This window comes from Bubalus bubalis, chromosome 5 (genome assembly GCF_019923935.1).
Source record: "Bubalus bubalis isolate 160015118507 breed Murrah chromosome 5, NDDB_SH_1, whole genome shotgun sequence".
Lineage (NCBI taxonomy): Eukaryota > Metazoa > Chordata > Mammalia > Artiodactyla > Bovidae > Bubalus > Bubalus bubalis.
Genome location: NC_059161.1, coordinates 130727742 through 130755016, shown reverse-complemented (window position 1 = coordinate 130755016; position 27275 = coordinate 130727742). Strand labels below are relative to the sequence as shown.

Sequence of the window (27275 nt, the reverse complement as noted above, 5' to 3'; positions counted from 1 at the left end):
CTGCAGTGATTTTGGAGCCCAAGAAAATAAGATCTGCTACTGTTTCCAATTTTCCCTATCTATCACACTGATGCTGAAGCTGAAACTCCAATACTTTGACCACCTCATGTGAAGAGTTGACTCATTGGAAAAGACCCTAATGCTGGGAGGGATTGGCGGCAGGAGGAGAAGGGGACGACAGAGGGTGAGATGGCTGGATGGCATCACCAACTCGATGGACATGAGTTTGGGTAAACTCCGGGAGTTGGTGATGGACACGGAGGCCTGGTGTGCAGCAATTCATGGGGTCGCAAAGAGTCGGACATGACTGAACAACTGAACTGAACTGAACTGATCTGCCATGAAGTGATGTAAATGTTAAAACACACACAGACACACAAAACCAGAGGCCCCCTGGGCATCAGGCATCTTCTTAAGCAGTAGAAAGGGCCAGATGCGGGCCTCAAAGTGCCCCAGACACGCCCCGGGCCCCTCGAGGGCCACTAGGCAGCAGGCAGCCAGTTCTGCGGGATTTCTTTCCCACCCTCCAGCATGGCCGGTGGTTACACAGTGTCTGGATGACCACTGCTTCCTGCTCACGGGACCCGACCAGCAGGATGTCATTGAGGTAATGGGCCAGCATGACACCCTGTGGAGGGAAAGCTGTTCAGGAGCCCCAGAGCTCACACGGCTGACCAGATGTAAGATGTCTGGGAAGAAAACCTTCCCCAGGAGACGCTGCCCAGGGCGCACACGTCTGGGCGGCTGCAACAATGTCAGCATCAGGCCGAAGGGCGGAGAGAAAGCCAGAGACTGAACTCGGGGTCCTTCTCAGCCCTCAGACCCGCCCTAGGAGGATGGCAGAGCCTTACACCCTGCGCTGTGGGGGGGCGTTGTGCTCACGGCTGGCCCGGGGCTCCTTCCTGAGTGGGGGCACCGTGTCACCAGCCTATGAGGCCGAACATCGCCTCTGATGGAGAAGGAGGAGGGATGTCTCCCTCGGGGCAGCTGTTACGAAGCCGGGCAGAGGCTGCCACCTCCTGGCCCAGGAAGTTGCCTCGTGGTAGGAGCGGCCTGTTTCATGGCTAACACCCCCACTCAGATTCCCAGAGGCCGTTGCCCAGGTAAACTGAAGTGGGCCACAGACAGCAGACGGGAGCAAGGGGCCAAGTGGCTGAAGCCACAACTGCGTGAGAGGGCGTGAGATGGAAGAAGGGAGCGAGGGGGCGGGGACAGGCGGGCAGGTAGATAAGGGAACAGGGGAGAGGCGGGCAGGTGAGCAGGCAGACAGGTCAGCGGGGCACAGGTGGGCGGGTAGATAAGGGGACGGGGGATAGGTGGGCAGCTCAGCAGGGGGACAGGTGGGCAGGGGGACTCGTGGGCGGGGGACAGGTGGGCGGGTAGATAAGGGGACGGGGGGACAGTGACATCACTGAGTCCATGAACATCTTGGTGACAAGCAGTTAGTGAAGTGGGGCTCTGTCAGGCCTGGGGCCAAGAGTTCAAGCCCCGGTAAGTGGACCGGCAGAGCCAACCCCAACCAGAGCCTGGTCCCCTCTGCGCCCTGAGACGGGGGTGGCAGCTAACACCACATTTTTAAATAAACTTTATTTGAGGATAGTTTTAGATTTACAAAGGAGAGTTGCAAAGATAAGTTCACTGATACCACCGCACCCCTGCTGCTGCTGCTGCTGCTAAGTCGCTTCAATCGTGTCCGACTGAGTGCGACCCCACAGACGGCAGCCCACAAGGCTCCCCCGTCCACCCGTACCACCTCCCAATACCAGTGTCTGAGCGGCGTGCAGGGTGTCGGTCACAACGGTTCACTTCCCAGGACTCCATTGTTACTGACTAGAGCCCACACGGTCCTCAGCTTTCTCTAGTCCTTGCCTGCTCGCTCTTTTCTGTACTGCGCCCCATCCCAGGACCCACACCCATTGGTCGTCACATCTCCTTGGGCTCCTCTGGGCCATGACAGTTTCGATGACCTTGGCCGTGTGGGGTTCAGGGGTACAGGAGGTCACCCCTTTGCTGGGGTTTGCCAGGTGTCTGTGCCGCAGTCAGACCAGGGCTGTGCATTTAGGCAGGAAGACGCAGGGGTGAAGCGCCTGCCCATCGCGGCCCATCAACACAGCCCCCAACACGGCTCACCCTGGCGGTGCTGCCCGCAATCGCCTGGCTGAGGGGCGCTTGCCAGAGCCCAAGAAGGGGCCGGAAGGAGGTGCTCCCCGCCAACGGGAGATTCCACACACGCTCCTTGGGAGTCTCCTGCACAGGCAGTCTCCCTCCCCTCCCACTGGTGTATTCATCCTTCTGCTGGACCAGCACGGATTACGGATGTTTGTTTAACATCGTGGGTTGTCATCAATCTGTTATTTATTCTGTTGCTCAAAGCATCCCAGCCATGGCCATGGGGAGGTCTGTCAGTCGGCTCCCCTGACAAAACAGCTTTCTATTAACCGAGTAATTATTAGATGAGGGCAGGAAGAGGGAGAAACAAGGAGGTCACTGGCCAGCAAAGACCATTACACAGACGCACGTATGCACCAGCAGACATGAGCACACACTTGCACACATGCGCACACACATCCCCCGTGGACACGGAGACAGGAGCGGCCTAGGCAGCTCACGGCGGGACCCTTGGCACAGGGTCCGTGCAGGGTGGCGGTCTGTCCCCCGGCCCAGCGCCTCCGACAGAAGCTGCTGCTTTCTGCGCCCTGCTGGCTCCCACGAGCCTGCCCTGCCCTCAGGAGGGGTGGCCGCCCTGGGTGCTAGAGGGGACAGGCGAGGGGCTGAGGGTCAGGGAGCCAGGCAAGGCCAGCACTTCCCCTCCAGATGTCATTTCCTGTCTCTGACTGGCTGTCGGAGCCGGAGGGAGTGGAAACAGGCTTCCTGGGGCAGGTGTGGACGGCTCCCCACGTGGGCCAGGCTCCCTGCCCAGGCAGCGGGCCCAGGGCAAGGGGGCCTCAATCAGAGGCTTGGACTTGAGGGGGTCTGAGCCGCGCTCAGTCCCCAGCAGTCCAGTCCCCAAGGAAGCCTCGTGTCCTGCCCGCAGAGGGGCTGATGTGGGGAAACACACAGGGTCGGCACTCGGCAGGCCAGGTCAAGGAGCCAGCTCTGACCTCTGGGAAGAGGTCAGGACATCTGCTTCCAAGTCAGAGGCAGACAGTTCCAGAAGTGAGGCCAGCACAGTGGCGACTGGCTCGTCTCTGCAGGAGGGCGGGTCCAGGCGGCCAGCCCTCAGCCCACGGCCCGACTCCCACCCCCATCCAGTACTTCCACTCCCGCTGGCCCCTCAGGCTGCAGCTTGGCTTCACCAGCTCAAAGCACAGGCTGGGACGTCGGGGGCCCCCTCCTGCCCCTGTGGACACGGGGCAGGATTCCTTGTGCCAAGGGGCAGCTGGGGGCACGGGGGTGGATGAGGGGTCCTGGCTGCCCCTGCTCAGAACAGGGAGAGGAAAGAGGTGGCAGAGCTACCGGCTAGCACAGGCCACACTCTGCTGGCTTCTAGAAGGCCCAGGCCTTACCGCAGACACAGTGACAGCTGTCTGGGCACCTGTCCTTCCCAGCTGAGGCCCCCGAGTGCCCTGAGGACCCACGTGATGAGATGTGGAAGAGGGGTGATTTCAGCACGAGAGGGGAGCTGTGCCCAGGCAGCCCTGGAGGACCGTAGCGGGGGACCCCACTGTCCCAGCTGGCCCAGAAGGGACCCAGACTGGGGGCTCACCACGTGCCTCCCCCCAGGCTGCGCTGGGTCCAGCCGCCCACGAGCGCAGCCCCAGGGTCACATCAGGAGGTTTAATCACAGATTCGTGTTCCGACAGAGCCTCAATGTGGGTGCAGAGAGGGGCCCAGCCCTCTCCCCAGCCCCCTCCTCCAGCCCCCTCCCCCTGCACACTCTGCTCTAAATTACTCATCTGTGCCGCTGAAGCATTGAAAATCAAGTGGCTTTTTGGAAAATTTTGATGTCACAGAACATTTCGAAAGATGTTTCGTAAGACAGTGTTTCGATAGAGAAGTTCATATACGGCCTCTCTCCCAAAGTCCTGCAAGGCCTCTCTCCCAAAGTCCTGCAAGGACAGCAGCTCGAGGCAGGACTCACCGGGGGTCCAGCCTCTGCTTGCACACTCCTAGGACGGGAAGCTCACCCCCACCCAGGCGCCCTCTCTCACCCGCCCACTTCCTCCCAGGGTCCTCCACAGCCCTGCCAGGAGCAGGGCACACCCCTCAGGGAGGCCTCGTTTACCTGCTCGCGTCCTGGGGGCCTGGGCCAGGGGAGGGGCGGCAGGGGGGCGGAAACTGGCCTTGCCCCCCTCCCCTTCCTCCCTGCCCTTTTTCTGGGGCACCCAGAAGCTCAGTTCCTGGGTATGCTGACAGCAGATGGGTGACCAACCTAACCCAGCTCCTGCGGGGTACTGTGGTCTGAGGTCCCCGCCCAGCTGGAAACCAAAACCACAGAGGGAGGGGAGGGGAGGAGAGGAGAGGGTGGGGAGGGGAGTGGAGAGCAGAGGAGAGCAACGAACCTCCATGGAGCCTTGCAGTCGAGTCAGGGTGGCCAAATGCCAGATGCTGGCCACCAGCCTCTTTGTTCTGGTAACAGGCAGACTGGGCAGGACGCGGCGGGGGTGGGGTGCGCCATGCTCCTGGGTCTCCATAACTGTGGGTTCTCCCCCTAACACACACACCCACCTTCCTGCCCCCGTGGGCGTGCACCTGGGGTCCTGAGGGCAAAGTCTCGGCGGCGAAAGGTGCCCCCTGAGCAGTGTGCGTCCTCCTGCCAGGCAGCAAGGGGCCTGCTGGAGGCCTGAGGGCCTTGGGTGGCTGGGGAACTGGGGTCGGAGAGGGGTCCCCCAGGGGAGCGGGCTGGGGGCTGGCCTCCTGCCCTTGGAGGTGCTCTCACAGAGAGGGGGAGCTGAGAGGGCTGGGGGTGTCCACAAACGGAACCACCGGAGGTTCTGGGCCCTTGGAGGCGCTGGACAGCGAGTGTCGTGCTGGCAAAGGGGGGTGTGAACGTGAGTCTGTGTGGTGTGTGTGGTGGGGTCTGTGTGTGGTGGGTGTCTGTGTATGTGTGGTAGGTGTCTGTGTGTGTGTGTGATGGGTGTCTGTGTGTGTGTGGTGGGATGTATGTGTGTGTAAGAGGGTGTCTGATGGGTGTCTGTGTGTGTGGTGGGGTGTCTGTGTGTAATGGGGTGCCTATGTGTGTGATAGGGTACCTGTGTGTGATGTGGTGTGTGTGTGTGTGTGATGGGGTATCTTTGTGTGATGGGACGTCTGTGTGTATGTGATGGGGTGTGTGTGTATGATGGGGTGTCTGTGTGTGATGGGGTATCTGTGTGTGATGGGGTGTGTGTGTATGTGATGGGGTATCTGTGCGTGATGGGATGTCTGTGTATATGTGATGTGGTGTGTGTGTATGTGGTGGGTGTCTGTGTGTGTGTGGTGGGATGTATGTGTGTGTAAGAGGGTGTCTGATGGGGTGTCTGTGTGTGTGATGGGGCATCTGTGTGTGATGGGGTGTCTGTGTGTGTAGTGGGGTGTCTGTGTGTGTGATGGGGTATCTGTGTGTGTGATGGAGTATCTGTGTGTGATGGGGTGTGTGTGTATGTTGTGGGGTGTCTGTGATGGGATGTCTGTGTGTGACGGTGTGGGGGTAGGTGTCTGCAGCAAAGACCCCCCTGAGGCCACCCCTAGAACACCTGGAAGCCCTGAAGCTGACCCTGTCCCGTGAGACCAGGACATGGAGACAGGTGGGGCAATCGGTGCCCAGCCCCGCAGCTGACCCTGTCTCGTGAGACCAGGATGCTGGAGACGGCTGGTGGGGTCGGTGCCCAGCCCCGCGCCCACCAGCTGGACGTGCCTGCCCGCAGCTCCTGGGCTCCGCCATGGCCGCCACAGCCGCGCTCAGCTACTTTGGGCCCCACTTTGCCGTCATCGGCCCCGTGTCCGCAGACAGGACCACCTATGAGGCCTTGCGCCACGGGGGTGAGTGACACTGTGGGCAGCCACCGCTGGGGAGGGGCTTCAGGAGCAAAGGCAGCTGGGGAGGAGCCCTGGGCTGGGGTGAGGACTGCTGAGAGAAGCTGGGCTGGGGCAGGCAGCGGGATCAGAGGCAGGAGGGGCTGCCCTGAGGTCCCAGCTCCCCCCACAGAGCCTGAGTCTGCCTGGATCTTCCTTGGGCCCCTGAGGCAGCGTGGGTATGTCGGGAGGTATGCAGGCCCCGTCCTCCACGTCCAGGAAGGGGTGCTCACCCACGATGAGGCCTTGAACAGCTCACAGAGATGGCATCCTATTCCTCCAACCCCACCCCTGGGGGTCTTGACCTCAGGAGAGACCACGAGAGGCTGAGGAGGGCAGATGTGGTGAAAGCCGAGGCTGGCGGGGTTACCATGGTCCTAGCCCCAGGCCTCCCGTGTTTATCTCGAGCCCCAAACCCCAGAGCCCAGAGCAGGAAGCCTGGGGCTGGGCCTGGACTGATAAGATTACCAGCCTGTCAGCCGGGCCTGGGGGCAGGGACGGGCTTCTGACAGCCCCCGGGGGAGGGGAGAGGGGACGGGCGGGAGGGGCAGCGCAGGAAGGTGGGGGCACATCCCTGCTGAGGAGACGAGGCCCCTTCAGGGCCCCCGGGAGCCCAGCCGCCCCGAGTCCATTCTTGCGCACCCAGGAGCCCTGCCCGGGCACCCTGACGCCTCTCTCTACCCCCAGCCTTCTCCGCTGGAACTGCCCTGGCTGCACTCCTGACCCTGGGGGCCATGCTGAGCGCCGCAGCCACTGTGAGAGGGGCCGGGGGCCTCATGGCTGCGGTGAGTGCCCTGAGCTGGGGGCTGAGGGAGCCCGCCTCACCCCTGTGTCCCTAAGGAAAGCGAAGCCCAAGGGGTGTGGGACGGCCAAGACCCCCTCACCCGGGAGTCAGGACCCCTCCACCCGGGAGTCAGGACACCCCCACCTGGGAGTCAGGACCCCTCAACCAGGGACAGTCAGGACCCCTCTACCTGGGTCAGGACCCCTCCACCCGGGAGTCAGGACCCCTCCACCCAGGACAGTCAGAACCCCCCACCTGGGAGTCAGGATCCCCCCACCCAGGAGTCAGGACCCCTCAACCAGGGACAGTCAGGACCCCTCTACCTGGGTCAGGACCCCTCCACCCGGGAGTCAGGACCCCCCACCCGGGAGTCAGGACCCCTCCACCCGGGAGTCAGGACACCCCCACCTGGGAGTCAGGACCCCTCAACCTGGGACAGTTGGAACCCACCCACCCGGGAGTCAGGACCCCCCACCCGGGAGTCAGGACCCCTCAACCAGGGACAGTCGGAGCCCCCCAACCTGGAGTCAGGACCCCTCCACCCAGGAGTCAGGACCCCTCCACCCAGGAGTCAGGACCCCTCCACCCAGGTCAGGACCCCTCCACCCGGGAGTCAGGACCTCCCCACCTGGGAGTCAGGACCCCCTCACCCAGGACAGTCGGAATTTCCCACCCTGGAGTCAGGACCCCTCCACCCGGGAGTCAAGAGCCCCCCATGCAGGACAGTCGGAACCCCCCACCCAGGACCCCCCACCTGGGAGTCAGGACCCCTCCACCCGGGAGTCAGGACCCCTCAACCAGGGACAGTTGGGACCCCTCCACCCGGGAGTCAGGACCCCTCCACTTGGTAGTCAGGACCTCCCCACCCGGGAGTCAGGACCCCTCTACCCAGGACAGTCAGAACCCCCCCACCCAGGAGTCAGGACCCCTCAACCAGAGACAGTTAGGACCCCTCCACCCAGGACAGTCAGAACCCCCCCCACCCGGGAGTCAGGACCCCTCCACCTGGGAGTCAGGACCTCCCCACCCAGGAGTAAGGACCCCTCCACCCAGGACAGTCAGAACCCCCCACCTGGGAGTCAGGATCCCCCCACCCAGGAGTCAGGACCCCTCAACCAGGGACAGTCAGGACCCCTCTACCTGGGTCAGGACCCCTCCACCCGGGAGTCAGGACCCCTCAACCTGGGAGTCAGGACCCCTCAACCTGGGACAGTTGGAACCCACCCACCTGGGAGTCAGGACCCCTCCACACGGGGGAGTCAGGACCCCTCAACCTGGGATAGTTGGAACCCCCTACCCGGGAGTCAGGACCCCTCAACCTGGGACATTTGGGACCCCCTCCACCCAGGAGAGTCAGGACTCTTTTACCCAGGCCAGCCAGGACCCCTCCACCTGGGCACCCTTCCCCAGGGGTGGTGTGATGGGCATTCTACCTCACCCCCATCATCCATGGGGGCTTTGAAAGGCAGCGTCGGCCCTCCCAGCCTGGGGTGCTGGTCAGAGGCCCGGGACGGTCTGGTTCTGTGACCCAGGAGGCTCTGGGAACACAGTTCGGATGAATTCCACCCTTTAGGACGAGGCCAGGCCCGATCGGTTCCCCTGTAGGTCAGGACTGGCCGTGGCCCCTAGACCCCGGGCTCCTCCCGAGCTGCACGCCCTCCGTAGCAGCTGCCAGCGGTGGGGCTCCCTCCCCCGCCCTGATCTCGCCCCTTGCAGGGGCCCTTGCTGCCCCCATACCTGCTCCTCCAAGCGGCCTGTCCTGCTGCACCTGCCAGCCCCGCCTCCCCAAGGACTGTGGTGTCCGCTGTGGGCTCAAGCTGCCCTCTCTCGCCTGAACCAGGGCCTCAGCTCCTGGCTGGTGCCCAGTGGTGTCAGCTGTACCCCCAGTCCCTCTCAGGCTCCCCGAAACACCAAGTCTAGCCTTCCTGGGCCTCCATGGGTCCCTGCGGTACTCACTTTCCGGCTTCCAACCCTCTGCGCCTGCAGACCCCACCCCTACCCTGGGAGCAGTCCATGGGGCGGCCCCCCGGGAGCTCCTGCTGGGGGCTTTTCCCCAGGTGTACTCTGAAGCTGACAACCCTGGGCTCCCTGGCAGCCTTCTGGGTCCCCACGGCTGGCAGGGTTCTCGGCCAGCGGTGCCAGCAAACGTGTTGAGTGACTCCTGGGTTACAGACGTCTCTGGGGCCAGGTAGCTCAGTCGGTAAAGAATCTGCCTGCAGTGCAGGAGACCCAGGTTTGATCCCTGGGTCGGGAAGATCCCCTGCAGGAGGAAATGGCAACCCACTCCAGCATCTTTGCCTGCAAAATCCCATGGACAGAGGAGCCTGGTGGGCTGCAGTCCATGGGGTCGCAGAGAGTCGGACACGACTGAGCCACACACCAAGGCCGGGGCAGAGTCACGTCCCAGAGCCGGGCCCGGGGCCTGGTGTGCTAGAGGCCCGTCTGGCAGCGGGGTCACAACCAGGACCCCACAGGAGCGTGGGCAGTGCTACCAACCTGGCCTGTGTGGTCCGGCTGGGCGGGGGAGGGAGGGAGGCCCCAGGGGCATCCGACCAGGCAAGTGGACTGTCCCCCGGGAGGGGAGCCCTAAGGCCTGGGGCTGCCACAGGGGCTCACTGCTGGAGGTCCAGGCTGCGGGCAGCGGGGCCAGACCCGGAGGTTCCGGCGGCGACAGTCTGCCGCGCCCGCCGCCAGGGGGCGCCATGGTGCTAGGCGCAAAGCCGCGGCCTGAAGCTGCTTCTGCCGAAGGCTCCCGTTAGCCAGGGTCTTCCCGGCTCCCCCGACCACCACGCTCTGCGCCCTGCTCTGGGGCAGGACCCGGGAGCACCAGGGCCTCGGTTCTGCTTCCCTGCCAGGGACGCGGCTTGGGCCCCACGACTGGCCTCCTGCTGCACCCCAGCCTCCCGTGGGCCCCCAGCCAAGACGGGAGCCCAACACTGCCCCCGGAGGGGGGTGAGGGGGAGCAGGGGGCCGGGGGACCCCCTCCCGCGCCCGCCCGGTGAGCAGGGTCCATGTGTGCACCCCGGGGTGCGGTGTTGTGTCTGGCCTCTGTGTGTGTCAGGAGCGTGCGAGCCCCCCGGGAGGGCTAGGAGAGGGCGATCTTTCCCGTCCTGCCCCCCATCTCCCTGCTGCTCCTCCTTCCTGCCCCCGCCCCCTCCCAAACCAGCCTTGCACACAGGAAATGCGCGGCTGAGAGCAGGGCTGGCCGCTGCGCCAAGGAAGCCATTTGGATTTATTTATGTTGTTGTTTAGAATCAGCAGAGAGGGCGGCAGGCATGGGGCCCACCGCACCCAGTGCCTCAGCGCACAGGCCGCCGTGTGCCACCCAGGACCCTTCTTGCAAGGCGGACGGGTGGGCGGGCCGCCGGAGTGATGCTCCCTCTCCAGGGGAATGGAACTGTTCCTGGAAAATGCTAGTCCCTTGAGCTGGCTCCAGGCCTCCAGCCTGGGAGGCAGCGCTGGGCAATGGCTTCCAGATGGGGAAAGGGGCCCTTGGCCAGCCTGGGGGCGGGAGGAGGAGGAGCGGGAGGAGGAGGGAGGGGAGGAGGGAAGAGAGGGAAAAGAGGAGGGAGAGGAGGAGAGGGAAGTGAGGAGGAAGGGGAGGAGGGAAGAGAGGGGAGGGGGGAGGGGGAGGAGGGAGAAGAGGGAAGGGAGGAGGGGGAGGGGGAGGGAAGAGAGGGAGGGGAGGAAGAGGCATCCTAGAGCCATCTGGAGACTGAGGCCTGGTGGGCCCCTGGGCAGGCAGGAGAAAACGTGGGGTGGAAGCTGGTGGGCCTCCCACCCCTGAGCGGAGCTGGAGGTCCCCGTCCCTGCATGGAGTCTGGGAGCCAGTGGGCTGGCCCCCCATCTGGACGCAGCCCTTCCACCAGGTGTGGAACAGAACAGTCTTCTTCACCCCCGTCCAGCCCGGGCACTGCCAGCGTGTCCGTCTACACCTGGGTGTCCTTCCATGCTGGCCATGGACCCTGTGCTGGCCATAGACTCTCTGGTGTCACCCCAGTAAGGCCCTGGGTTGGGAGAGCCTAGCCACACCGGCCCCAGGCGGCAGACAGTCCCGCTCCTGGGAAGGAGCGATACCGGACTCCAGACCCTGGGCCAGGTGGTCAGCAGGCGGACTGACCATCCAGAGCTCCCGGAGGAGGCTCAGCCTGAATGGGAGCATCCCCAGCATGAAGTGACCAGTCAGACTACAGTGGGGGACGTCCCCAGGGCAGCCTGGGGTGAGCCTCTGAAACTACCCACAAAAGAGCTTTGGGGATGTTTGTGTATTTTCGGGGGAGGGGACCAATACTCGTCAGCTTCAGAACCCCCGTGAGAGAAAGGGTCCACCAGAGCCCGAGGCCCAGGCATGGGCAGGAGGTGGACAGGCCTGCTGGGTCCTGGGGAGCACACCGGTGGGAAGACGAGCACCTCTGCTGGGAGTCACCCCATCTCAGTGTGGCCACCAGGCCATGCTCTTGGCTAGAACCCCAGCTCCTGAACCTCTGGGAGGCCTGTTTCAGAAAACCAAGCAAAACCAGCTGTCGCTTCTGGAAAAGGCCTTTCCTATCCAAGCGATTCCCTGATGGCTCAGTCAGTAAAGAATCTACCTGCAATGCAGGAGACCCGGGTTTGATCCCCGGGTCAGGAAGATCCCCTGGAAGAGGGCATGGGAACCCACTCCAGTATTCTTGGCTGGAGAATCCCATGGACAGAGGAGCCTGGCGGGCTCCAGTCCATGGGGTCACAGAGTCGGACACGACTGCGTGACTAAGCACAGCGCTTCCAAGTGCAGCCAACATCCCTGAGCCACCCCTCCAGGCCAGACCACTTGAAAGGGGGCACTTGTCTGAATCTGAATCTGAATCTGAATCTTAGGCTCAGGGAAGGTCCGCCCGGCCCTTCTGGGGTTGGTGCCTTTCCCGGCTGCAGGCACAGAGGGCTCCCTCATCCTGGGGCCTGACCACCACCTCCCTGGGGTCCTGGGAAGCCAAAGCCGGCCGTGGGGGCCTCCCGAGAAGGGCCTAGCGAGGCCTGGGAGCCAGCGTGCCCACCGGCCCAGGTCTGCCTGTGGCAGGGGGAACCGCCAGGCCGTGGCGGGACCTGGACTCAGGGTGCCTCCTCCCCTGCCCCCTCCCAGGCCTTCCTGAGCTTTGCCCTGGTGTTCTGCGCCCTAGTACAGGCGGCCTTCTGGAGGGCCCACAGCCCCACTCAGGTAAGTGCAGCCCCGTCACGCGGGGGAGGGCCCCTGCTCCCTCTCTCCTGTGGCCACTGGGGGAGGCAGGCGGGTGTGGGGACCACTCTGGGGACACTCTCTGCCTGCGGGCCGGCCCTCTGCTGGGCTGAGAGCGGCAGGTCCTGGGGCAGGAAGGGGGCAGGCCCCCCCCGGGGCCCGGAAGATGGCACCTGGGGGGTTGGTGGAGGGGAGCCTCCCAGGCCTGCAGGGTTGACTGGGGTGGGGGAGTCGGCTCCAGAAAAATGCACCTTCGAGGGCTGCACCCCTGATGGGGGCCGGGCCTGGCCGGGAGAGAGGCCTGTTCGCAGCAGGGGCTGCGGGACAGGGGACGGGGTGTCCAGCGGTCCTTCAGGGCGGCCCTGACCTGCCTGCAGGCAGGCTGCCTGGTGACCTGCTCCTTCCATTGTCACCGGGGGCTGTTCCCAGGGACGTTCACGTCGGTGGTGACCGTGGCGATGGTGGGCATGTGTCCCTTTGTGGGGGCGGGGGGGGGGGGCTCCATTCTCCTCTCCTTCCTCCATCCACCCACCCCTCCATCTCTGGGTGCTGCTGGTTCTGAGGGACCCCAGGGCGGCTCGAGGCTGGCAGGGAGGGAGGCCCCAGTTCTGAGATAACGCAGTCACGCGGGACGCCAGCCCCCCGGACAACGGGGCTTGAAGCCTGTGGGCCCGGGTCTAGGGTGGGTGCTACCCCAGGGAGGAGGGCAGGACCATAGCTCAGGAGGGACTGCTCCCAAGTGACAGGGGGCGGGGGCCACCTGGCCTTCCAGAAATTCTGCCTGAACTCCAGGCCCTGAGACAGAGCTGAAAGCCTGCCTGGGAAATGGGACTGGTCAAGTCCATGAGCGAAGCTGAGTCCTCCCAGACCGGGGCTCAGGGTCAAGGTCAGAACTTCTGTGGCCAGACAGAGGAAATGGGTGCCCAAGAGGTTCAGAGAGACGGGGGACGCAGCCCCAGATGGCCTTCTGTTTGCAGGGGCCAAGGACTGGCAGGGCCAGGTCCACAGTCAGTTGAGGAGGGGGCGCCGCTGGTCCATGTGGCCGATCCCAAGGGCAGAGCAGGGCTGGCCAGCACCAGTACCCGCCGTGCCCTGTGCCCGTGGCCCTGACAGGCTCAGCTTCGCTCCCCAGCCGAGCTGTGAGTCTGAAGGGCAGCCCCTGAGTGCCCCTCCCAAAGGGGCTTCTCTGTAGAGGCCTCCCCCCACCCCCAGGAGCGGACACAAGCCAGGCAGGAGAACCCAGGCCCAGGCTTCACCTGTGGGAGCCCAGCCCAGGCCAGACCCCAGAGCAGACCCTGGGGAGCCCAGCCCCAAAGGCCCTGTCCAGACGGACTTTCTGAGACCCCGAGCATGCCTTTCTCCTGTCTTTGGGCTTCAGATTTCCCTGCACTCCATAAGGACAAGCCCGGGGAGACCACGGCCAGTCCTGCTGGAGGACACAGATGAGGGGAGCGGTTTAGTCTCTAAGTCGTGTCCGACTCTTGCGACTGTAACAAGCCAGCCTTCTCTGGCCACGGGATTTTCCAAGTAAGAATACTGGCATGGGTTGCCGTTTCCTTCTCCAGGTGGGGGGTCTTCCTGACCCAGGGATTGAACCCAGGTCTCCCGCATTGCGGACAGATTCTTTATCGACTGAGCCACTAGGGAAGCCCTGGACGATCCTGGGTTTCCAGGCAGGCAGGTGACCAGTGGCGTATGTTTGACCGTGTATCAGGGATCCCAGCGGCCCCGGCCCCTGGTTGCACGGGCACCCCAAGGTGTTCATGCAGCATGCAGGACAGCTGGGTCAGGAGACCAAGTTCGTGCTGTGCATTTTCAGGCGTGTGGTTACCCACGCTAAAGCCCAGAGGGCTTCCCTGGTGACTCAGCGGGTAAGTCTGCCTGCAGTGCGGGAGAGCCGTGTTCGAGCCCTGGCTTGGGAAGATCCCCTGGAGAAGGAAATGGCAATCCACTCCAGGATTCTTGCCTGGACAATTCCATGCACAGTGGAGCCTGGTGGGCTGCAGTCCATGGGGTCACAAGAGTCAGACACGACTGAGCGACTCACACTTTCACGCTTTGTCTTTACCGACTCTGGCCCTGCCCTGCCTTATCCACAGCACGGGCCTAGTTCCCCTGTCCCCTCTCCCGCCACCGCTGAACTCCTTGGAGTTGAGGGGGCATCCCCAGACCTTGCAGGGCGGTTCCATCCTCTTGGTCTGCAGATGGAGGGGCTCAGGCCCATGGGGGTGGGGAGGGGACCAGGTCACCCTGGCAGAGCCGGAGCAAGAGGGGGCCACCGTCAGGACTCTTAGACCTGAGTCAATGCCTCTTTTCCCGTAGCTGTCCAAAAATCACCCCAAACCATTCACCACCACTCTGGGATCATCTGGGGTCACCCACCCCTGACCAGAGGGGAAAAGAGCATTCCCTCTGGTTCTTGGGGGGTCGGAGCCCGGAAAGGCAGCCTCGGCTCTCAGAGACCAGGGAGCACCGAGCCAGGTTGCTGGCCCCCCACCCAGGAGCTGCCGGATCAGGCGAGGTCGGGGTCAGCACGCGGGTGGTCCCTGCCGAGACAGCTGCCAGGGTGCCCGGCCGGGCAGCTCCCCCGGGGCAGCTGAAGCCCCCTCTCTTGACTCTGACCCTGTGTGTTTACAGCTCCCAGATCAGGGCTGGCGGTTCTGCAGGGGCGGGGCCCACAGGCCGAAACCCTTCTGGGGCTCCCGATCTGGGCAGGGGAAGGGGTGGAAGCAGACAGGACGCAGCTGGGATTCCTCCCTGCACAGCCCCCACCACCCCCGACACAAATCATTCTGGTCTGGTCTGTGCTCAGCTGGCCTTCGGGGTCCAGGGTTCGGGGCCCTGGCAGGCCCCAGTGGCGGCTGGGGCTTCCTCCCACACCTGAGTGGGCGCAGGGGGGCCTGGGTGGGGTCAGCCCTGCGTCCGGCCCTCTTGGGAGATCGGCCCACCTTCCTTGGCCTCCGTGTCCTCGTCTGTAAAAGAGTATGAAGACCTCCCCATGTGCGGGAATGAACCAGCACAGGTGAAGGGACAAGCAGAGCCCACTTGCAGCCACCGAGCCCGGGTCTGACCTCCGTCACCCGCTCTCACGAGAGTGCGGGCCCCAGGCGGCAGGGGCCGAGGAGCCGCCTGTCCTGTGCCCCCGACCCCGGGCACCTGGGGGCCCTTGGCGTCGAGGCCAACCTGGGCCAGCAGATCCCTCTTTCCATGGGGTCCTCCTGGAGACAGGAGCAGAGATGCTCAAAGGGCCGCACTGTTTGCTCTAAGGGGTCTGTTCACCCCCATTTCTCCCCTGGCACCCCCTGAGAGATCCTGAAACACGGGGTCCAGATGGCCCGTCTACCTGAGGATGGCCGTAACTTCCTGTGGCCCCGGAGCCGTCCCGCAGGCCCTGACCACTCCCTGCCCCCCTCTCCCGGCCCCTGGCCCCTCTCCCAGCCTCAGGCCCTGGTAGGTGCCCTGAAGCTTGGCGGGCATTCAGCAGGACTAGGCAGTCGTGCTGTGAATACAGAGCTTGAGGGCGCCTGAGAGCCGCTCTGCCCAGTCCCCAGACAGGCCTGCGGGCGATGAATTGCCAGGCCCCGCTTAATAATTCAGGCACGGATTGAGTGCGGCGGTGCCTGAGCTGGTGAAAGGCTGCCCGTCCCCCAGCTCCAGGGCTGGGCCCCGCCCCTTGGGGCCACTCCCCGCCCCCATGGTCCAGTAACCGCCAGAGCCAGCCCTGGGCCACCGGGGGCTGCTCCGCACACCACCTGCAGCTCCTACTGCCCCCGCCCCCCAGGCATCCCGCCAGGCAGGTTAGCAGACTATGGGAGTGTGGTCAGTGGTAAGGTTGGGAGGGATCCTTGAGGGGAGCTGGCCTGGCAGGGACGCCCCAGGCCCATGGTTTGTATTCAGCAGCCTAGAAACCCTGTCCTGAGGGGTGTCCCCCAGAGCCCTGGGAGATCGGGCTTAAAGATTAGGGCGCCCTGTAGGGAGAACCCAAATCCTGGGGCCCAAGGGCCTCTGAGACCTCCCAGCCCCCCCGAATTTCTCTCCTAGAGACACACAGGACCCCTGAGCCCGTGGATGGGGTCCGTCTGTGGAGCAACACCCACCCAGGCACCGGGCCTCAGGAGAGTCAGACCAGCCCCACATCCAGGCCCGGGGTCTCGGGCAGGGGTGTGGCTTTGTCGGATCCACCTCTTCACTCGGAGGAGGAGCTCATGACCCCCACTTCGAAGGAGGCGCCCATGGCCCCCCTTCCTGGGGTCGGGAGGGGGTGGGGAGGTAGGTGGGGGAAGAACCCACAGCTCAGCCCCGGCGGGCGTGCCCCTCCAGCCAGTGTTTCTGGTAGCACTCAGAGGGGCCAGGGTCTCCCTGGGCCCTAGTGGGGGGTGGGGGGGGCTGGCCCCCGTCACGGCCTCCTGCACCCCTGACCCCAGGCTGGCTCTGCTCCCCCCACAGGCCCCCCCGAGACCTCCTCCCAAGGAGACTAGGACAGCCCAGCCGGTCTCCACCCCCAGGAGAGGGCCCCCTCCCCAGGCCTCCTGCAGGGGTGGCCAGCCTGGCGCCTGGCCCCCCGCCCAGGACGCTGCCCACCTCCCCCTCGGGTAGTGAACAAAGCGGACGGAGCATCTGGAAGGCTCGGAGATTTGGGTCTCACCAAGAGAGCAATGAGCTCGGAGCGCGATGCTGGGGGTGCAGATCCGCCTGTCCCTACAGGGGCACCAGGGCTTTGGGCAGCACTGGGCAAGAGCGCCCCCCTGCCCGCCGGCCCCCAAGTCCTCCAGGCAGGGAGTGGGGAAGCCGGTTCCTTTCTGGAGGGCGGGGTGAGTGACCAGAGCAGGGTACCCCTGAGCACCCGCCCACTTATCCCAGCGGGCACACGACTCAGGGGCAGGAAGGGAAGGGAGGCTGGGCTCAGGGTCTCTGAGGCGGGGAAGGAGGGCAGGGGAGCTCAGAGGCCTTGCCTGTGCCAGACCAGTGACTCCAGCACAATCACCAAAGACTCCCTGGAGGAGGCAGGATTCCAGTCTGCCTCTGGCGAAATAACTTGGCAAGGGGAGGGCACTTCAGAAGGCGCAGGAGGGGACGTTTAGCTGGGCAGACGGAAGGAGGCCTGGGGAAGCGGCGCAGGGTGACGGAACAGCTGGCCAGGCCCTTTTGCTGCTCTTCTCCGTCGGCCCCAAGGGGCCTCATCAGCCCTGGGTGCCCATGGCCAGCCCTGGGCTCTTAGGCCTTGCCTGCACCCCAGCTGCCTGGGCTTTCCGGAACGTACCAGATGGTTCTGGGGGACGACCTGGACCATCCCTGTGAGCTGAACTCTGGCACGAGGCGGCTCCTGGCCGTCTCCCCCAGGCTCACCCTTCGCTCTCCCTCTGCACTGTCCATTTCCAGATCAACAGAAGCAGGTGGACACAGGCCAGGCCCTCCTCCCACTGTAAGACAAGAGCTGGTTTACCCTGCAGGACCCCAGGGGCAAGAGTGGCATCAACAATCATTCTTGGGGGGAAGTCCCCACAGCTGGAGCATGGGAACCCCTGTGACCAGCACCCGGGGGACACAGGCCCTGCTCCTGGGGGGGCCGGTCCCGAGGAAGCAAGAGGAGGAGGCCAGTTGAGCGCCGCTCAGCACCTGAGGGTCGTCAGGGGGTCCGTCAGGGACGTGAGCTTCACCAGCACGGCCTTCCCGGTGCCCCATGCACAGGTGGAGGACGCCGTGCTGGACGCCTACGACCGGGCCTACGAGCGGGCGCTGAGGAGCGCATCCGAAAGCAGGCGGCAGGAGCTGGTGGCCATCCAGGACACGGTGAGCACGTGGGGGAGGCCCCCTCCGGCACAGCTCTGGGCAGCCTGCCATCCAGAAAAGGGGCACAGGGGAGCAGTCCCCCAGAGCCAGCTGGCCAGGTGCGGAGCTGAGGGTCCCGGGTCACCGATGCCAGGGCGGGGCAAGGCGCAGGGCAGAGCGCGCCTGTCTTCCTCCGCCCTGGGAGGCCTGGCTTCTGAGTCCGCGGGGTCAGAGCAGAGTGCGAGAACCCGTGTGCACACGTGAGCTTCCAGCTGGAGGTGGCACAGCCGGTCTCAGTGCCCGCAGGCCAGGCTGCTGGGAGCTGGGTGCCCCCTACAGAGCCAGCCTCCTGGCCCTGCGCCCCCGTCCTGGCCGGGGGCAGGGCGGGGGGAGGACGTCATGCCTCAGTTTCCCCTCTGCCCCTGGGGTTCTCAGAGCAGACCGCCTCCCTTTTCCGCTCCTGCAGTTCCGGTGCTGTGGCAAGAGCTCGCCCCTTGGGCTCCTGGGGGGCTTGGAAGCCGACCTGTGTCAGGGGGAGGAGGCTGCCAGACAGGTGAGGGGAGGGCTCGCCACCATCCCTGGGCTCTCAGCCCCAGAGCAGGGCCACACCCACCCACTGGCCCCCCAGACCCTCCCAGGGAGGCAGCTGGCCTGGGCTGGGTTCACTTGACCCGGCTGGGCCCAGGTGCTCACTCCTTCGTACAGCTCCCAGCTTGAGGGACTGAGACCCTCCCGTCAGAACCCTCTAGAAGGTCAGGGGAAGGTAGGAGACCCAGGGGCTGAGCTGTGCTGAGCGCCCGCAGAGCGTGGTGGGCAGCTCTGCCTGTGCCGGGGACTCCGAAACCGGAAGGACATTTCCTGGAAGGTCAGCCTGGGCCTGAATCTGGCCACGAGGGCGTCGGAGGCAGGGACAGTGGCCTCCCCTCCCCCCCACCCCCTGGCTCCCCTCCCCCACCGGTCAGGAACAAACTCACCCCATCTCTGGCAAGAGGCTCCTGGCCACCCTCCAAGAAACAGACAGGAGGATGCAAATGGCTGGAAGCCCAGCCCTGACGGAGCCAGCACAGTGCCCTGGGCCCTGGCGCTGGGGGGAGGTGAGGGCAGTGGAGGGATGGGGGGTGGGAGGCCCCAGGTCCTCGCCTGCAAAGTGGGGGTGAAGGCCGGCTTCCTGCACCTTCTGAGAGGCAGGTGACATGGGAAACGGTGAAAGCCTTGTGGGGAGGAACCCCTGGGGGAGGGAGTGGGAGGGTGGACCCCAGTCGCCTTCCAAGAGGAAGTGCAGCCGCGGGGGCGGGGATGAGAGCCTGTCAAAGGGATTCCGGGGCAGATGGATAGACAGACACCAAGCCGGCCTCCTCTCCCTGCAACCTCCGGCTTCAGAACCCAACCCTGCCTGCCCCCAAACGCCAAGTCCATCCTCGGAGCCGAACTCGGCCTCTGAGTGGTTCAGAGCAGGGGGGTGGTCCCCTCCCTCTTCCGTGGAGACAGGGTGCCTCTGTGGGCCCCACGGCCTGAGGAGGCCGGGGAGGTTCAGATGCTGCAAGAACGCCCCTCCCTGTTAGCCAGTGCCCTCTCTTCACCCTCAGTGGGGTATCTGGGACTCAGCCTGCCCTGGAGGGGCAGACACATGGCCTAACACCGCCGCTCAGGGGCCACCCAGAGGCAGGCCCCGCTGGACCTCTGGAGCCCCTCGTCCCCACAGAGGCAGGTTCCATCCTGCTTGTCTTTGCCTGTTTTCAGTACCTGTCTGGAGCTCGGGGCAGTTGTCCTGGGACGGGTGGCACCCCTAGCCTGGGTCCAGTGTCTGCTAGGGCCCCACGCCCCTGCGGAGGCGCTGTGCCCGGGCCGGGAGGGGCAGTCCGGGCCCACACACTGCCCTCTGCCCAGGACTGCCTGCAGCGGATCCAGAGCTTCCTGAGGGTGCACAGGAACATCGTCTCCACCCTGATTGGCCTGGGCCTCGCCTTCACGGTAGCTCTCACCGCCCCCGCGGCCCCTACCCCCAGGGTCCTGGGGACCCGCAGGGATCGCCCTGCACAGGGAGCAGGGAGGAGCAGGCCTGGGGGTGACAGGGCCTCCTTGACTCCCTTCCCCGGGGGGTGGTGAGCCCCCAGAGCTGCTGGGACATGTGCTCTGCCCCCCCGTCCACCAGGTGTACGCAATGCTGCTTAGCTCCTTCATCTGGTTCACCATCCGCTTGGGCAGATACCCCGTGAGCCAACGGTAGGCCCACGCACCCCCCACTCCCACCGCCGCCTCCCCAGAAGGGTCCTAAGGGCCTGCAGGTGCAGGCAGGGGGCAGACAGCACCACCCCTTCCCGCTCCCAAGATCCTGCCTCTGCCCAGCTGTGGGGCCCCTGGACCAAGGGCCCAGGCCGACACCCTAGAGCAGGCCCTTGGGGGGCAGCAAGCACTCGGCCAGGCAGGCTCCGCCCCCTCCCCGCCCCCGCAGACACCCGGTCTCACAGCGGCATCTCTGGGGCCCCAGGACAGCCCCCTGCCTCCACCCATGCCGCAGGTTCCTCCACCGCTGACCCAGCCCCTCTGCTCTGGCCACCTGCACGCCCTCCGGGCCCAGATCCTGGCCCCTCACGTCCTCACCATACCTCTGCCCCTCAGGGCCCGCGACCACCCTCCCCAGGAGCCCAGAGTCTACAGGTGCATCCAGGAGGGATCCCCGTCTCCGCGCCCGTCCAAAGCGGACGCTCCCGGGGGCCATCTGAGTCCAAGCAGACGCTTGGGTCAGCTTCTGCTGCTCCAGGACACCCACCCGCCTACCCATGGGAGCGGAGATGCTACGGTCTCGACTCGCATGTGACCCTCGTGGGAGGGGAGGAGCTGTTTCCCTCCACGTGGTGGGGGTCAGGGAAGAGGAGGCTTGACCAAACCAGCACCTCCATTGAAGCAGATGGGGGTTGGGGGAGCAGGGGTCAACGGCAGACTCTGGGGAGAGGCTGGGGGGTGAGAGTGCGGGCAGAGGGAATAGAGGGTGGGTTTGGCAGGGCTCCCTGGCCCCCCACTCCCAGGCTCTGGGGAGAAGGGAGGACCCACTGCAGGCTCAAGCAGACTGGGGGCAGTTCAGTTCTGCGCAGCGTCAGGACTGAGGCCCCACCCGTGTCGGCTGTCCACGGGCCGCTCGGCTCCGGAGACCACTTCCCCTCCCCACACGGCCCCCCATCCTCACGTCGCAGGCAGGAGGGCTCCTGCTCCCCTCTGACCCTCCAAGCAGGACTATCTGCAGGCCCAGGTGACTAGGTGAGGGCCACCCGGGTGACTTCCCTTTTGTAAGGAGGAATCACTCGTGTAGTGGGTGATGCTGTGTGCACAGTCCCGGGGGTGTGTCTGAGAAATCCTGCCTGCTGCTGCCCCCGTGTCCGCCATCCGACTACCTGACGACTGGCATCCTAGGCTCAAGCCCCAGAGTCCTGGGCAGGACACCAGACTGGCCCAGCCCAGCCTGGGGGCCCTGTCGTAGCTGCCAAAGGAGAAGGAAACAGGGCCCGGTGAGCTTCCACCAAGGGGGTGCGGCCCCGCCCCACCGAAACCCGCAGAGTCTGCTTCTTCCCCAGTAAGGAGCAGCGTCTGTGAGGTGCAGCCAAATGGGGACAAAGTGAACAACGCCTGCTGCCTGCAGTCACACACACGCCGTAGCACACCTCCCAGAACAAGCAGCTCCCCGGGGACAGACGAGCAGCCTTGTGCCGGAAGCTCGTGGGCAGAAGCCTCGCGGTTCCGCGGTTCTGGGTTTGGTAACCGTCCAGGGCCTCTGGGGAGGTGTGTTCCTCTCCCGGTCTGTTCTTCTCATCTTACAAAATAAACTTTAAGGAAGGCAGCAGCAGTGGTAGGAAGAAGAGGGAACGGGCTTGAATCAGGGACTTTCCTGGCAGTCGGGCGGTGTATGCTTGACGCTTCCACGGCAGGGGCCGTGCAGCATGGCGAAAACCAAAGAGGAAGAGAAGAGAAGGGGTGTGTCACGGTCAGAGTTCGTAGAATCGGATGTGAGAGTGCAGGACAAGAGTGTGCGCCGTCAGGCTCGCCGCTCCCCTCCCACGCCCACCCCGTCCGAGCCCTCCCACCTGCTTCTTCTGCTGGCGAGCCCACTCTTCGTGGGCAGGGTGCTGGGAAGGAAGGCCTCCTCCCGGTGGTGACCTCTGCCATGCAGCCTCATCGCCCCCTCATCCCGCCCTCACTCAGGAGCAGGACCCCATTTCCTCTTGATCCCATCACCGCGGCACCCCCTTCGGGGCCCCCTAATCCACTGGCAGAGGAGCCCCGGCTGGGCCAGGTGGGAACCCTCCCCCTTCCAACTCAGGGTCACCATTGTTTTGTTCAAAGCATCCCTTTGCTGGGACTGAAAACCAGGCGAGCAGGGACCAACAGGGGCAAGAGACAGAACGTTTGTGAGCAGCCCGTTCATTCTAATCACAGGAAGCGGGCCCTCCCTGCCCGTGGCCTCCACCCCCGTGCATCCTGATTTGGGGGAGATGGCGGCGTTGACTAGCATGTCCTACAGGACACAGGGCCACGGTCACCCCACTGCCCCAGCCGTGGTCCTAAACGATGCCAAGGCCACCATCCCATGGGGTCTCCTCCTTGAGGAGCCGGGTACGGGGTGGCTCTCGGGGAGCCCAGGGCATCTCCACTTGCCTTGCTCCTCTGGCTGTAAGGTCAGGTCCTTGCCCAGAAACAGGGATCCGGGAGGAACTAGCCCAGCAGCACGGTGTTAAGTCGGTAAATAAGGGAAGGACGGGCGCGGGTGGGGGGGCAATCCAAATGCAGGGCGAGGGCCCGGCCGGTGGGGACCATCGCTGCCCTTCCCGTGAAGCGGGGAGCCGTGTTCAGCACTGTTTCAGCATGACCCGCCAGAGGGGACGCGACTTCTGGGGAGGCTGCGGGGGTAGCGTTTCCTGGGGAGGTTGGCACTGGACTGTAGATGCAGGAGAGTAGGCGGCCTCCCCCATGTTGGGGGGCACCAGCCGGTCCCCGAGGCCTGAACAGAACACACGGGGGAAAGGAGAACGCCCCTCCTCCGGCCCCACCGCCTGAGCTGGGGTGGCTCCTGGCACCTCGTCCTGCCCTCAGACTGTGGTTTCCAGCGTCGCTGGGGCTCAGGCCTCCAGACTCAGGCTGGATGACGTCACCAAACTGGCCCTCCTGGGCCGCCAGCGTGCCCACAGCAGGTCACTCCCAGCCCCGTAACCACGCGAGCTATTTCCTCGTAGTACATACTTTATAGAGAGGTAGGTAGGTAAATAGCTGGATGATAGGTGGAGGGGTGTATGGATGGAAGGATGGAGAGATGGAAGGGTGGATGAATGGAAGACAGACGGATGGGTGTAGAGACAGATATCCCACTGGTGGGCTTCCCAGGTGGCACCAGTGGTAAAAAACCCGCCGCCAAGGCACAAGGCGCAAGAGATGTGAGTTCCACCCTGGGTGGGAAAGATCCCCTGGAGGAGGACAAGGGGCCCACTCCAGCGTTCTTGCCTGGAGAATCCCATCGACAGAGGAGCCTGGTGGGCTACAGTCCAGGGGGGTCACAAAGAGTCAGACACGACTGAGTGACTGAGCACGCATGCAGGCATCCCACTGGTGCGGTTTCTCTGGAGACTCCTGACCCACATGGGGTCTCACGTCAGTGAACCTGCTACCAGGGGGCAGGCCGGTCTCCCGGAGGTCCGGCATTGTGGTGCAGAGCTGGACGCGCATCTGTGACAGGCTGGGCACCCAGCTGGAGGGGTGTCCTGCTGGGCCCACGGGCGGCTCCTCTCCCTGCCCTTTGCTTTTCACGGGCCCAGCAGGCAGCATGGGGCTGACTGGGGAAGGAGACACTGCCTGCCTGCCACGGGCTCCAAGGGCCTTACAAGAGTCCAGACCCCCAACCTCACTGGGCAAGGGGGAGCTGCTGGCCTGCCCAGCTACGTGACCCAGGGCACGATGACACCCTTTTCAGGACGGGCAGCTCAGGTCACCCTGCCGCCCCATGTGCAGGGGTCCACCTCTTCCCCAGCCCAGAGGGGAGCCAAACGAGGTGTCCCAAAGGGAGGTGAGTTCCTGGCAAAGGGCACGGCTATGTGCCCACACAGGACTGGCACTGACCTTCTGCATCTCAGCTTCCCCAGCAGCCCTGGGGCCCCTGGGTCTCAAGGACCAAGTCCTGTAACCCCGGGGGCACCTCCACCAACTCTGCATGTCGCTCAAAGTCAGCACCCCAACATGCTGATGCAGGTGAAAGCAAAGCAGATGCCCAAACAAGGCCTCCGCCTCCTGTGCTCAGAGCTCCAAGGCGCAGGGCACATAGCTCTGTCCCCTGGGCCCAGTGAGGACCTGTTTTCACAGGGATTACTCGCGCTCTGCCATGCGGTTTTCACCCAAGTGGACTACCATGCCTCCTCCAGATCTCCTCGGCAGGGGTCAGCGGCCCCTGGACTGAGCCGATGAAAGCAAGTGTCTGAGTGGTCCTGACACAGGGCACGCCGCTGTCCCTGCAGGTGACGGCACAGATGTCCAGCCTCTGGCTTTCTGCATCTTAGGACAGACCTAAAAACTCAAAAACAAAGCCATGTATTGACTGGCCGGGCAGCCACACGCCGGGGGCGGGGGGTGGGCACGTGCATAGGTTTGTGCCGACTAAGAATGTCTGGAGCAGGACTTCCCTGGTGGTCCAGTGGTTAAGCTTTTGCCTTTGAACGCAGGGGACGTGGGTTCAGTCCCTAGCTGTGGAGCCAAGATCCCGTATGCTTTGGGGCCACAAAACCCAAACATAAAAACAACATAAAACAGAAGCTATACAGTAACAAAATCTCAATAAAGACTTATAGAAGCCCTGAAGCTAGGGCTGCCCATACGCCACCACCTGATTTTAAGGTTCACTCCTACCCACTATGGGGCACAGCTCACAGGCTGGGGACCCGATCCAGGGTCCCATCCAGAGGTGGGGTGCCGAATCACTGCATGTGCAGAAGCCACCCTCCTGGACATGGCCCATGGGTCCTCACACTGCTCGCTCCAATTTCAGCACTCACAGCAGCGCATGCGTGTTTTTGCCCAAAACCTGAAGACGTCTGTGCATCCAGGAGATGTGATTTCCCTTTTGCATGATTATTGGCCGTTTCTGTTTCCTGTTCTGCCAAATGTCTGCTTATGCCTTTTGCCCATTTTTAAAATCAGATCCTATGTCTCTATCTTCTGAAGCGTGGGGAAGTCTGTATTACTGGGTAGAAATCATTTGTTACTTGCATGGATTGTAAATACTGTCTCATATTTGCGACCTGACTTTCACTTTCCTTATAGTGACGTCTGTGAACAAAGGTTCTTTGTTTTTTAGCTTTTGATGAAAACTTTAATACAGAAAAGAAGTAGAAAGAGTAATATAATGAATACACATATATCTACGGGAAAGGCTAATTTTACATGTCAGCTCGGCCAGGTCCTGGTGTCCAGCTATTTGGCCAAACACCAGTCAGATATTGCAGAAGGTATTTTTCGATGAGAGTACCATTTTTGTGTGTTTGCACTGAGTCTTCCTTGCTGCGCGTGGCTCTTCTCTAGCTGCGGCGAGCGGGGCTCCTCGATAGTTGCAGGTGCAGGCTTCTCAATGCGGCAGCTTCTCCTGTGACAAAGCCCATGCTCCAGAGTGAGGGCTCAGTAGCGGTGCTCATGGGCTCAGTTACCCCATGGCGTGTGGGATCCTCTTGAATCAGGGATCAAACCCATGTTCCCTGCATTGGCAGGTGGATTCTTAACCTCTGGACCAACAGCAAAGTCTGATTGAACTTTTCAACCAGAAGATTTGGAGTAAAACAGATCACCTTCATCTAGTGGGTGGACCTTGCCCAATCATTTGAAGGCCTTCAGAGCAAAGACTGAGTTTTCCCAGAAGAAGGATTTCAACCTCAAGAGCGAAACACAGGGAGCCAGCCTGGGTTCCTGCCTGCCGACATGCTCACGGATCTCAGATGTGCCCCTCTCCCAACTGCATGAGCCAGTTCCCTAGAATAAATACCTCGTTCTTCATTCTCTCTCTATATATATAGACACACATACACATACACACACGTGTGTTTACTTAAAGATATGTGTGTATGTAAGACTCTTAAAGTCGATTCCATATGTCATGACATAGAAATTGCATAGACAAGTAGTTCAGCATTCATCTCCAAAAAAGTAAGCTGTTTCCCAGCAGAGCCTCAATCCCACTGCCGTGCAGCCACGTTAGCAATAATTCCCTGGCAGTGCTGAGAACACAATCTGCATTCCATTTCCACCACGTTTCCATCTTAGCTCTTATTGCTGGCTTGTTCACACCTAGAGTCTGTCGAGGCCCCTGCCCTGGGTGTGTCTCCTCAGTCTTCTCGGATTCACAGTAGTTTCCTCCCACCCTCAGCATTTCTCCCTGAGCCACGAGCCCATCTCGGGAGCCCGGGTCAGTGGCCCGAAGGTCCCAGGTTCTGGAAGGGACGTCCTCCTGGTGCCCGTCTAAGTGTGCCTCTCTCCCCTGTTTTTCTTGTAACTGGAAGTGATCACTGAAGGCTTGGTGAGATGGCAAGTCACCCGCCTTGGAGGGAACCCTGCACAGGTGAGGCGTGGGGTCCTTGCTGCCCCTGCTTGGGAAGCACGGGCCTGCTTGTCACACATGGGACAGCAGCTATTTCCACTGTCAAGTTACATCTCTCCCTTGCCACGAGCGAGCCCTCCATGGTCGTCCTGGTGACAGCCGTTCCCCAGCAGGCAGCCTCCTCCTGGCTGAGCGTCTGTTGGATCGATTATGACGCCAGATGTGGCAACATGGCAAGTCGCGGTAGTGCTGGTGAAAGTTAGTCACTCAGTCGTGTTCGGCTCTTTTCAACTCTATGGACTGTAGCCCACCAGGCTCCTCCGTCCATAGGATGCTCCAGGCAAGAATGCTGGAGTGGGTAGCCATTCCCTTCTCCAGGGGATCTTCCTGACCCAGGGATTGAACCCGGGTCTCCTGCATTACAGGCAGATTCTTTACCATCTGTTGTGATAGGCCGCATATAAATTAGTCTCATCAAGCCCTGGCTCCTACTGGTCACACCCCCATGCAACCCACTTTGTCTAGAGCATGTGGGCTGATCTAGTGAGTGACTTAACATCCAATAACTGAATGAGGGAACAGTGATGAGGTGTCTTCTGAGGCTAGACCCAGCTTCCGTTCTCTTATCGTCTTTGCTCACTCTGCTGGGCTGGTGACCGTATGGAGGGCTGTCCTGTAAAGGAAGAATTGGTGCTTTTGAACTGTGGTGTTGGAGAAGACTCTTGACAGTCCCTTGAACTGCAAGGAGATCCAACCAGTCCATCCTAAACGAAATCAACCCTGGATATTCATTGGAAGGACTGAGGCTGAAGCTGAAGCTCCAATACTTTGGCCACCTGATGTGAAGAACTGACTCATTGGAAAAGACCCTGATGCTGGGAGAGATTGAAGGCAGGAGGAGAAGGGGACGACAGAGGATGAGATGGCTGGATGGCATCACCGACTTGATGGACGTGGGT

General features: G+C 63.0%; 1 protein-coding gene across 18 annotated transcripts; it reads left to right on the top strand.

Moving 5' to 3' along the window:
* The first annotated feature begins 3945 nt into the window (after positions 1-3945).
* TSPAN32 (tetraspanin 32) lies at positions 3946-26215 on the top strand. 18 transcript variants are annotated; one of them, XR_003109711.2, is made up of 12 exons: positions 3967-4572; positions 5847-5961; positions 6682-6779; positions 11898-11972; positions 13369-13517; positions 13810-13861; positions 17370-17412; positions 17679-17780; positions 18226-18312; positions 19647-19730; positions 19912-19982; positions 20379-20516. XR_003109711.2 is itself a non-coding variant. In XM_006051461.3 (11 exons), exons 1-11 carry the CDS (start codon positions 4507-4509, stop codon positions 20575-20577), a joined length of 1098 nt encoding a protein of 365 aa, XP_006051523.3. In that variant the 5' UTR covers positions 4448-4506; the 3' UTR covers positions 20578-20722. The 18 variants fall into 18 exon arrangements, 10 of the variants coding, with proteins under 10 accessions (XP_044799767.1, XP_044799769.1, XP_044799764.1 ...); XR_003109712.2 differs by lacking the exon at positions 18226-18312 and having other exon boundaries at positions 3959-4572; XM_006051461.3 differs by lacking the exon at positions 17370-17412 and having other exon boundaries at positions 4448-4572; positions 20379-20722.
* The last annotated feature ends 1060 nt before the right edge of the window (positions 26216-27275 follow it).